Raw genomic sequence first — 12,480 nt, 5'->3', positions numbered from 1 at the left:
CATGAAAAATGCCATTGTCAGACTGAAAAAGGAAACCAAAAAAAAAATGTGTTTGCAACACGTCTGAAAATTAAAAAAAAAAAAAAAAAAAATTCTTGCAAATCAATATAAAAGACCAGGGTAGTCAAAAAAAAAAAAAAGAATCATGGGTCTTATGACAGAATGGAGAAAATATCTCATCTAAAACTGAAAGACAAGTATAAAAGTGACAACAATATAGAGGATGACTAATCAAAATTTGTCAAGGGAATTGATCAAAGCTTTTCCAATCAAATAAAATTTAATATGAATTTAGAAGATCAATGGGAGGCAAAAAGATGGGATACCCCTAGTAGAGGAATAATCAAGCACAAAAGAAGAAAGGAATACTTTCTACCATGGAAGACCCAGAGCACAGCAATTCAGCAGCACTGTAGTGACAGTGAGTAAAGGAGGAGACAAAGCACGAAGGTAAGGAATCTCGGCATAAACAGTCTTTTATATACCACGCTTAGGATTTGGATTCTGTCTGGTAGATAGCAATGAATCTACTCCAATAGCGCCTAAGCAAAAAGGATGTGTGATTATTCAGTTGGTTTGCATAGTGCCAACCTGGAGGTAATGAGAGGTAATACACCAGAAGATTTAAAAGCCCAGGCTCTGTCTGAGCCCAATATGGACTCAAATACCAGATCTGCCTTTTCGTCCTTCTAAAGCCTAGAATAAATTATTTAACCTCTTTGTTCTTCACTTCTGAAAGGGGGCAATAGAGGTACCTTAGAGAACTGCTGTGAACATAAATGTATTTTAGTAGATAGTAAGTGCTTAGAATGCTGCTTGAACATAGAACATAGCACTCACTAAATGCTAGATATTATTAATGTCATCAAGAAATTTATTTCTCCTTCCCACTAGAGAAGCAACATGACATAAGATTCATGGATTAGAAATTGAAATGCCTGAATACTATCAGTCCTTATGTTTACTAATCAGCTGGGTGACTGGATTTTTGGACTTCCTCAATTTCTCTCTGCCTACTTGTAAAAAAGACTACATGGTCACCAAACCTCAAGATTCTTTGTTTATTTTTTTTAAATTAATTTTTAAGGGTTTTTAAAATAATTGTTCCAGAATTTCAGGAGGCTTAAACATGACTACTATGACTTAGATTCTGATTTTTTTTTTTTCATTATCGTGGATTTTTCAATAGCACATATTGGATTGTTAGTTAACCAAATGGCAATGTTTTTGCCTTTCCTATTTATTTACATGTTTAATATATTTCCTGTGTTTGTGTTCATGGAGGAAAAAATCAAAATGTGATTATTAATAAGAAATTAATATAGCCCAAAGCAAAGTTTTGGTTTGTGAAAGGAAATGTGCACTTACTGATTTTTCTTACTGATGATTATGCAAAAACAGTCATGAGGTTTCATTCATGTGTAAAGGAATATTACCATGACACCCTCATCATATCAACTCTAGTATACCAAGGGTTAAGGTGATGAATAAGAGTTGGGTGGAGGTAGCAGTAATGAGCAGGATTATATTACCACCAATATTATTTACAATTGCCAGCACATGCTGCAATAAAAAGCAGACTGCCTTCTATTCAATCCTAGTATTGTTTTAAAATTCCCTACAGACAAGGAACCTGCTTATTACCAGCTCCCACTGACCCCTGCTTTGTTACACCATCGTGTATCAGTACACGGAATCAATTATTTTATTGTGGAAAAATCCTGAACGAAAAAAAGGCAGTTTTTATTATATTACACTCATACATAATATTGTCTCAAGTATATTACATACAAATGTTCTATTTCAGAGATCTGTGGGATTAAAATACATACACACACACTTGTGTGTACACACACTTCTCTATACATCTATTTATCTAATAAGGAAAAATATATAACATAAGCAGCAATGATTATCTCTACATGGAGATGATGCTTGAATTTTATTTTCTTAACCCTTTTCTGATTTTTTCATATTTTCTATGAAAAAAACATGTACTGTGATAATAAGAAAAAATAAACCTTTAATATATACATTTGTTGGACTAGTATGATATGTATGCCAATAAAAATTTTGGAGGTATTTTATCTGTATCATAATTTTGTTACTCTAAAATTTCAGGAAGTGTCTCTATAATCCTCTGATACCTAAAGAGTAAAATGGTGGGGAAAAAAATCCAGACCATTTAATAATACATAGATCGTTCAGAAAATACCCATAAACTTTCAGCATTTTACCAATATATTTCCCATGAATCTTAGGTGGGGGAAAAAATCCAGACCATTTATAATACACAGATCGTTCAGAAAATACCCATAAACTTTCAGCATTTTACCAATATATTTCCCATGAATCTTACTGCATCTCTCAAATACTAGATTCCAAAACACTTCGAAGTATTTTTTTGTTTGTTTTTTTCCATTTGTATGACTTAATGAAGTGTCCTGCACATAGCAGGAACTCAATAAGCATATAGAGAATTAATCCATGTGCATATAGTTGAACCTTTTTTTAAGAAAATAAATTTTATCAAAGTCAGATAAATGACATCTTAGAAATCACTTTAAGACCAAAAAGTGTACCTTCCTGAAGATAGCAGATTCAGTAGTTCAATTTTTTCTATTCTAGGAGGAAACTGAAGTTATAGTCTCACTTCAAGAACACATTTTGTTTTCTACTGAACTTTAGTTAGCTCCAGCCAATAGTTAGCTTGTTGTTGATCATTATCACAATACCTGTTACAACCTGTATTATATTTTCTCTACATTTTAGCTAACCAAAACAAAATATTAACATGCCCAAGAAAAGTTTTGATGACATCCCTGTTTGACTCAAAAAACATTTCGTGACTTCCCACTATCTACTTCCACAAAATCGGATTGAAGGACCTCCACAATTTGGCCTCAGTCTACCTCCCTCACAACAACCCCCGCCTTCCTTTTTTTCCCACACTACTTTTCTTCTCTCACATTCCCCGCTGTCTGAAAATGTCAAGCTTTTCACCATACAGGTACTTCTTAAAATGTATTTGCTCAACAGGGCTTGTTAAAAAAGTGATTTTCTTATGTGATACCTTCCCAGTTTCTTATTCTTCGTCTTTCAGTCACCTGCCCCAACATACAGGAATTGCTTAGTAATTGCCTGTAAAGCTTGTTTGTAAAGTTTGTTTGAAAAGACTAAGTGTTGGAAGAATATATGATCTTCTGTTTTATGAGGTCCTGGGTCAGCATCTAGTCGGTCTTGTTTTTATCTCACACTCTATTTACACACTCTTTCCATCTGAATAAATCCAGTCACTGTGTTTGAGTTCTAATGTGAACTTTAATCTCTATACTTAGACACGTCTGTAGCCTGTGTCTCAGTGGCTGGGGTTATAGGTTAATCATCTCAAGGCTGTGGTGAAAGTGATAATGAAAGGCCCCTGTGTCTATCTCTCCCCATTTATATGTATGCTTCATTCAAAAGCAGACAGGGTTTCTTTAGTACTCTTATGTATTCTCTTATGCATTCCCAGAACTTAGAACAGTACCTGATATGCGGTAGACACTAAATATTTGCTGGATGAAAGAGTGGCCTGCCATAGTTTTAGCTTGTAAGGTTGGTCAGAGAACTGACTGATCTCCCTCAAAGTAGAAACCTGGAGAGGCCAAAAGACAGCTTTATTGTCTGGCTGCTCTTTTCTTCTATCTTCAAATTTTTCCTATATTTGAATTCAGAGAACCTTTCAGTTGTCTTCTGACCTGGTCTGCATTCTAGGTGCTACACCTCATCTACTTCATACTTTGTCAGTTCCAGGTGAGTTCATTCAGACTTCTAATGACAATCCCATGATGTCCCTCATCTGACCCATTTAGAAACCAATGATTCCACATCTCCACCAACTGGTCTCATCCTAGACCCTCTCAACCAGGTCTTCTAATACCTCCATTTAGCAATGTGTGTTCATTACTACTTTCTGGTTATGATCACTTTGGTTTCACTCTGTTCCATTACCACTGTCTAGAGGCATACCTATCACAAGAAAGCAGATTATTCATCAACAAAATGTGGATGATAAAAGTGCATATTTCACAGGGTTGTTGTGAAGGTCAATTTAAGGTAATGCATGTAAAGTGCTTAGCACAGTGCCTGACACAGTGCCTGACTCAAGTGCCTTGAGTAAGCTCTCAATAAATAGTACCTGCTACTGTTACCAGATTACATAATGTAAGCCTATTACTCAAAATCAGATGCCAGTTCCAGTCTTGATAATAAAAGTCAACCAACTTTTTCAAGATAATTTGAAGAGTAATTAGTTAAAAGACACTGAAAATTGATATAAAAGTATATACCCCATGATGACTCTGTAGTGACCAGAGAAGAACAGCCTAAATCCCTTAAATACAAGATACCAATCAGGTGTTACAGCCCGCATCATCTCAAAAAGGCTACCATAGCAAACCTCTATTACTTTTTACATTTCATTAAAAGGACAGACAAGTAAGGGAAAGCAGTATCTCCTTATTCTCATGAAAGTTAACTTTAGATAAGATTCTTCAATGCGCACCGAAGTTCCTAAGCTTATCATCTTTATAATATTTTAAACAAGAATGCCTGCAGTCAAGTTATCTCTACTTCACCCATGTTCCTTTCAGTCCCTACTGGAATATGATGCTCCCCCTTCTCTTTGCAGAATTATTTTTCTGGCTTACTCCGAAAGCATGGGAATTTGTAAAACTACTAAATTCTATCCCTATGGAATATAGGATGATTAAGGCATTTCTGGAAAGCTCAGTATTTCATGATAATGTTTTATGATGACAACTGGCTTTGCCATTACAACAAACTACTGAAGGTATGTCATCAGAATAATATCACACATTTCAATAAGTAACTGTTTGGTTTTTATTTTAAACCTATGACAAGAAAAAAATGAGTAAACATAAATAATCATAAAAAATAAGCATCTACTTCAGAGATCCCAGAATATACAGAACTAAATCTTGTACATAGTTAATAATAGTCCCTCAAAATTCAATAGAAAAATTGTACACACCATATGCACTTACTACAGCAATTGTTTCTCATAGCTTATTTTGAAAAAAGAAAATTTAAGAATAAATTGGTATAGAAAATGGTCTGAAAAACATTTCACTTAATCAGATAAATCATATGTGCTCCCAAATAACTCAAATTTTAAATAAATTATTACTTTCCAACTATTAATAGAGGTATGGTTAATATTAGCAGGGCAAAGTCTCTGATAAATGTGCTGTTACCTATAAGGAACTATATTTTTTCATTTTAAAGCTAAACTCTTTTCTAAATTGCCAATTTTTAAATGAAAATCTTTAAAAATAAAAGAAGATCTTTAGATTTTTACCTCATAATGTACTGGCTGGTAAAATAATTGCAACGCATTAAATTACTGATGATTTTGGTGTGCAACCAAGTTGGAGGTCTTGTATAACAATTTAATTTTTTTTGTGTGTGCTTTTCAGATTTTTTGCTTCAGCAAAGCATAAAATAGCACCACTATTACTAATGCAGAATATTTAAGCTAATTTTTTGTGCTTTTCAGATTTTTTGCTTCAGCAAAGCATAAAATAGCACCACTATTACTAATGCAGAATATTTAAGCTAAGAAGACTAGAGTAGGCCTTAAATAATGTTCCTTACCGTCTTTTGAATTGTATCGGAAATATTCAGTAAGAAATGATACTTTATTAACTAAGAGTTACTTAAACCAACTTTTAACATCAAGATGGCAAGTCTAGGATGGCCAGTTATAACCCCAAGTTCACGGGTTCAGATTCTGGAACCGGCCAGCCACCAAAAAAAAAAAAAGATGGCAAGTCTATAATGAACACAAACTACTAGAATGTACAAAATGGTGTTGTTCCTTTTCATAAATATGAAAGCTTTGTATAACGTCTTTATTTTAAAATCGAATAAAAATACCATATTTTAAAATCTAGGTGAAACCAATCATTTTTTTTCTCTTGCTCTATAGAACATGCCTCTCTCCTTCAGCTTTTCAGAGCTCTATATCTTTTCAGATTTCAGGAATAGTCATGTCACAAACAGCTAATAATCAAAGCGGGTATTTTTAGTAAGATACTATCTCACTAGATACTGAATTTGGTCAGAGGTTGCTCTCACTATAAAAGAACAAATGCCAAATCACAGTGATGCAAAAATGCAGGCTGATGAATTTTTTTTTAAAAATTAAGTTTTGGAATAATGTAGTAGAAGTAGGAGAAGGAGGAAGGAGGGGTTTCAGCACCACCCATAGGGTGCTAAATATGTGGCAGGTGTCCTGTTAGATATGCCAGGTATTTCATTCAATTCTCACAAAATCCTGTGCAATATTAGCCTCTCCATTTCCCAGATGGGAAAAATAAAGCTCAGAGACGCTATATTTGTAATACAGAGCTGACTGAGCTGGGATTCAATTCAGCCCTGACTTCAAGATTCAGAGCCAGAGCCTTCATACCATTCCATGACACCTCTTTTAAAAAGAGTATTATTTGAATTTGGGCAATTAAAAAAAAAAAAAAGAGGCCAAAGCTTTCTGTCCATAAAAGTTATCAAGTCAATCAAGAAAGCACAAAACTAGGGCTGGCTGGTTAGCTCAGTTGCTTAGAGCACAGCCTTGTAATGCCAAAGTCAGGCCAGCTCCTCCCCATCTACGCCCCACCCCCAACACCCAAAAAGAAAAAAACAAAACCAACTAAGAAAGAACAAAACCATTTTGCAGTAAGGTTAAAAAGTTCCTATTTGATACTTTCTTTCCTCTCTCCACTCTCTTAAGTAACTGTGTTAAAAATAACATACTTAATATCATCAGGGTTCTTAGTAGTAATAGAGGAAACAAGTGGGTGAATGAACTGAGAAGAATGTGGAACATGTTACCTCTCTGTATAGCACAAGGAGTCTGGCATAGAAAAAGTATTCCCATGCAGACAGACAGCAATAGAGGGCATAGTGAAGTCAGTGCAATTTTAACAAGATCTCTCTGATTCTCTCTCTCTCTCTCTCTCTCTCTCTCTCTCTCTCTCTCTCTCTCTCTCTGTCTCTCTCATACACACACACACACACACACACACACAAATATATATTAACACATAATGCATTTTATTCAGAGAAGAGATGTTCAACTTAATGTTATAGGATAGTAATGTCATTAAATATGACTAGGCAAAATATATTTCCCAGAAGGAACTAATTTTTACTCAAATTTGAAGAATGAAAAGATTCACAATGAGAGTTGGAATAGAGATAGGGCAGAGAGGAAATTCTTAATAAAAATTGGGAACATCAGGAGAGAGATAACACCTAGTCTAATGAAAGCACTGATAAATACACAAATGCCATTTAGCTGAGCAGGACATAGTTGCAAAGTGATGTAGATGGAAGTAACACACCATGACACAATAAAAATCATTTATATTATGGACTAATTCAACAAGGAGTATAGTATATTAAAATATCTTGAGTTGGTAAGCACTATTAGAGACTTAGATAGGGATGCTAGATTTAAAAAATACTAAAAGGCCTTTGTTTCATATCTTTCACTAAATGAATATACACCTGGGGATGTGAAATTACTAATGCCATAACTAGCTAGCCTAGAGACCTGGTGACCAAGTCTCTAGTCTAGTACTACTTTTATAATACTAGCTGACTCCCAGGAAGAACCTCCATCATCTGCCCACCTTCCTCTTTGCATCTGTGGGGCCTACTGATAGTTAATATTTGTCTGTAGTACTAATAACTCCCAAGGCCATAACAGACACACCCAGGAATAGTGACTCAGGGAGGAACCAAGATCTGAACTTGGGCGATGTTACTTTGCCCTAATTCTCACTAGACTTTTGCTTATGTGTCTTCTTGATTGCATATTTCACAAGAATAAAATTCACATCTTACAAAAGAAGCTAGCCTAGAATTAGGAAACAGAGATGCAAATAACAATCTGGTTAAACATTAACACATTCAAGACTATCAGAAGTTATAACTTCATGAATACGTTCTACTGAGTGGCTAGAAAAAAATTACTTTAATGAAAGATTACTTTTTTAAGTAATTAGAAGGGATGTTTTCATAAGAGGAGTTCACAGTAATTAGGAATGTATGCATATATCATGTTGGGAACATTTCTTGAGAGACAAATAATTACCTGGGAAAAGTCTTGCTAGACATTATCAGACTTTATAGGGACTTTATCAGACTTTATAAAGTTGACCCAAATGTAATTATGTCAAGCACATGTTGAAAAATAGAATGGCGTTAAAAAAAGAGACAGCAAATTAAAATATGTCCCTTTATAGCATAAGACATTACCGATAATTGGATTTTCCCAAAGAAGTATTTTCAAATAAATAACATAAGCAAACATGCAAAAGGAAAAAACATCCTCTAAATAACTTTTAAGTGACAATTGGGAAAAATAAAATGAATAAATAAAAAAACCTATAGATTTTTGAAATACTAAATGTGTAAAGATCACATTCTGCTTATAAAAGCAAAATGATTCAGAGACTGTATAACTTAAGCTAGAAACAAGAGCATAAATATCAGTGAAATTCAAAAACAAAATATTTCAAATAATATTTCCAGTAAAGACAGATAAGATGTAGAATTATTTTTAATTCCTTCCTTAAGGGTCTGGAAGGTTGACTACATATTTAGGATCAGACTCCAAATATTTGGACCTCTAAGCAGATTGCTTTTAGATTCTTTTCATTAATTTAAGATTCTTCCATAATGTGGCATTTATTTTCATAAGTCCTTTATCTCAACTGCAAACAGAACAGTGAAAATGGATTTAAATTCCTCTCTGAGATCACTTCCTGGGTTCTGCTTCACTGATTCCTTGTCTTACTCATTTAACCTCATATCTCCATAGGTTTTACAATGTTGATTAGCAAAAGAATCGTCCTGAGAAATCAGGAGGCAAGAAATTTCATTCTATCCATAAAATATGCATTATTCAAACACTTTATGAGAAAAGAGCATCCTTCTATAATGCCATGACAATTCATTGGATTCCCAATAAAGAGAATTTATCTCTTAAAAAGGTTCAAAAACAAAGTTTATCCTGATGACTAATAGACATCCATTGATTCTGAAGGATAAGAACATGACTTATCTGTTGAATAAGCAATAGTCATGAAAACCACACAGCCATTAAAAAGCAATATGTCCTGACAAGCTTTTATTTCATAATAATATTTGCTCTTTTAATTTTAAAAATTTTCACAGGACCTTGCCCAGTATGAGCCAAATAATCTAAATTTTTTAAAAAAGTGGTCAGATAACTTTCTTTTTCTGGAGTACTTGATCCTTCAAAAATGTTTAAATAGACATAATAACATATAAGGAAACCTCTAAAATACTTAAGAAGCATATATCGTATGAATATATAGCCAATTTGATGTTAATATTTATTACATCTGGGTAAAAAATGGCACATTCCTCAATATCTTAAACACACACAACAGTTACCTGTTATGATTTATATTCAACTCCAATATACTCAATTTACAACATCAAATAATTATTTTTCTTTGAATTCAGCCTAATATGCATATACAAATCAAATAAAAGTAAAATTCTCTTTCCTTTTTTATGCCCTTTTGATTTTACGGAAGAAAAGAAGAACACTACATTATTTTTTTATACTATGGACTTCAATTTCCTCAGCTTGCTAATTCAAGCGGGAATTCCCAGCAGACAGGACCAGGTAAAGGATATTATTTTTAGAGGCTCATTAAATACATAGCTGCCACATTAGAAGGAAAAATACATCAGAAGGTCATGACTAATGTTCATTTCCAATGAGTGCTGGCCCCAAAACTTATATCTCCTGAATTACATTTTGCATCATAGAAATGCAATGTCACAAACGAAACTAGTGTAGACTGACGAATATATGATTACCAAGTTACCATAATAATAATATTAAACTTCACTGATGCATTTTTCCAATTTTCCATTAACATTGTGGTTCAAAAGCATATTGTGTTCCCAAACAGAAATTCATAAATGTTAGTACTCAATATTTTTTATCTTGCCTTTACAAGGACTTATTTCTATCTTGAATTTTGTTCTGTTGTTTTATGAAATACAATTGTATAATTTATGTACAGAGCATGGGACAATACAGTTTAAAAAATACTCAGGATTCGGTTCAGAAAACTTATTTGAAATTTCAATTCATTCAATAAAAGTTTAGTCATCTGCTATGAGCCTGATTCTATAGCTAATTTTTAACAATTGCAATAGATTAGTACTTTCTTTAATATAATACTGCTAAAGTATTTTTTAACACAGCTATAAAGTCAGGTTATTTGAGTTCAAAAGGTTTGGGTTTAAAAAAATCACCTTACTTTTGCAAAGCCCTACATTTGACATTAGCCTCAGAACATTGTGTTTCCCTAATGTGATTGCTAGGCTTTTAGTGGCCTGTCTTGCAAACTACCATGTCACCATATGCTAAAGTCAGGTTATTTGAGTTCAAAAGGTTTGGGTTTAAAAAAATCACCTTACTTTTGCAAAGCCTACATTTGACATTAGCCTCAGAACATTGTGTCTCCCTAATGTGATTGCTAGGCTTTTAGTGGCCTGTCTTGCAAACTACCATGTCACCATATGCAGATTTCAAGGGTCTTATATTTCTGTACCTCATAAAAGCATACTTTTTCAAGCAGTTCTGTGTCTAGTTGACATGGAACAAAGCAATGCCAGGTATGTTTTCATCCTAAGGTCCCTTTCAGGTTTAAATTTTTATCCCTGTAACTGGGAAATCGACATTTTATAGTTAAAAATCATGACTTTTTGTCCATACATATTAAAACTCTATGTTGAGCTTGGGGAATTTTGTTGTATTCTACAAAATACCTACCATGGTACTGAATACATAAAAAACTCTCAATAACTTCCACCAATTGATTAAAAGAAAATTTCTACAGTTTTATTTGAGCTCTAAAATAAGATTTGTGAGATTTATAAGTCAATATAAATATTTGATAAAGAGCACCAAGGCCCTAAAATGCTAAGTACCTCCGGACCTTACTTTAGAATTTTACATTATCATGTTCATTTTATACTGTTGACACACAACTCAGGAAATAGATAAGAAAACCTAAGGTTTTTTAATAGCATAAACCATATCCAGAGAAAGAATTAGTACTCAGTCTGGTTAAGAACAAGGAAAACTTCACCAGATCCACCAACATGTATCTTTTCAGGGATTAAGAAAAATTTAGGTGCTTTAAATTTATGGAAGTGTCAAATCATCTTCTTCTCAGTTCATGTATTTTAGCCTTCAGGGGAAGAAGGAAATAAAATATCTACCTTTAGCAGGGATCTAATGCCACTTTCTTCAGATATGTGCAAGATATGGAAAATACAACCTTCCTATGTATCCATGGGTATATCTCCTGAAAATAATAAGGATGGTCCTTACATATAGAGATTCTTTTATTAACATTCATATATGTTATACTACTTGCTGTATCTTTTTTATATGTTTCGAATGTTTTTCATTTCAAAATAGAAACGTCATTTACCTTTCTTGCTTCTTTTATCATCTTCCGAATAGTTTCCTTTATTGTAAGTAGGTGCGCTCTTGGTGGATGAAAGAGGAGGTCTACGTGGGTACCGCCTAAGAGTCCAGGCATCACATACGGCCAGCCTAAGTCAAGATTTGGAGCTTCCACATCAGACTCAATGGGCCAGTAAGTCCCTGAAGATGATGTATCATCACAAGAATTATCGGTACCACATGCTGTACTTTGTGCAATTTCCTGGACATTTTTCAAAATATAATTAATTTCTTCCTCAGCTAGAAAGTCTGAAACTCGTTCCTTGGCAAGAAATTCGTGGTATGCTTCCAACCCATGTTCAATCAGAGTATCAATGGCTAGTCGATACCATTCCTTGTAATGAGGCTCAATGTAGTTGTCAGATTTACACTCATCATTCAATGAGGAAAGCATTGATGAGGTCTCCATGCTTGCAAGCATTTGACAGGGGCACTTTCAAATGTCCATTCATTCAGTGGCAAGAGGTATCTGGGTGTTTGAAAAGAAGGAAATCAAAATCAGTTAAAATTCTTTAATCAAATGTTTTACAATATATGTCAACTATTATTTTTACATTTACTCATTTCCATTATCAGCTCAAAATGACATATATTGCATAGCCAAAATGACATTAAGAGCACCATAATTCATATAACTATCACAGATAAGCTAAACAGATTTCCTTAACGGACTGCTGTTTGATTTTCCTTTTCCAAAGTTATCTCTACTCTTTGTTTCTTGGCTGACACAATACACCTTCCTTCTCTGACATACAGAAAGTCTTTCTTAATCTTGAACTATACATGGTGGTATCAGTTTTTATAAGCCTTTTGGGGTTTAGTTTTTATTTATTTATTTATTTAGGTGGCTGGCCAGTATAGGGACATGAACCTGTGACCTTGGGGTTATA

At 33.7% G+C, this 12,480-nt stretch overlaps 1 protein-coding gene across 1 annotated transcript in view; it reads right to left on the bottom strand.

The window, feature by feature from the left end:
• FAM83B (family with sequence similarity 83, member B) overlaps positions 1 to 12,059 on the bottom strand; it is a 70,403-nt gene extending 58,344 nt beyond the window's left edge. The window contains exon 1 of the mRNA XM_008567290.1: positions 11,556 to 12,059. Coding sequence (XP_008565512.1) covers positions 11,556 to 12,011 — 456 coding nt within the window. The 5' untranslated portion in view covers positions 12,012 to 12,059. The remainder of the gene's footprint in view (positions 1 to 11,555) is intronic.
• Between the last annotated feature and the right edge of the window lie 421 nt (positions 12,060 to 12,480).

Source organism: Galeopterus variegatus, unplaced genomic scaffold (assembly GCF_000696425.1).
Source record: "Galeopterus variegatus unplaced genomic scaffold, G_variegatus-3.0.2 Scaffold308, whole genome shotgun sequence".
Lineage (NCBI taxonomy): Eukaryota > Metazoa > Chordata > Mammalia > Dermoptera > Cynocephalidae > Galeopterus > Galeopterus variegatus.
Note: the sequence above shows the minus strand (reverse complement) of the source record. Positions and strands in the feature narration are given on the sequence as shown.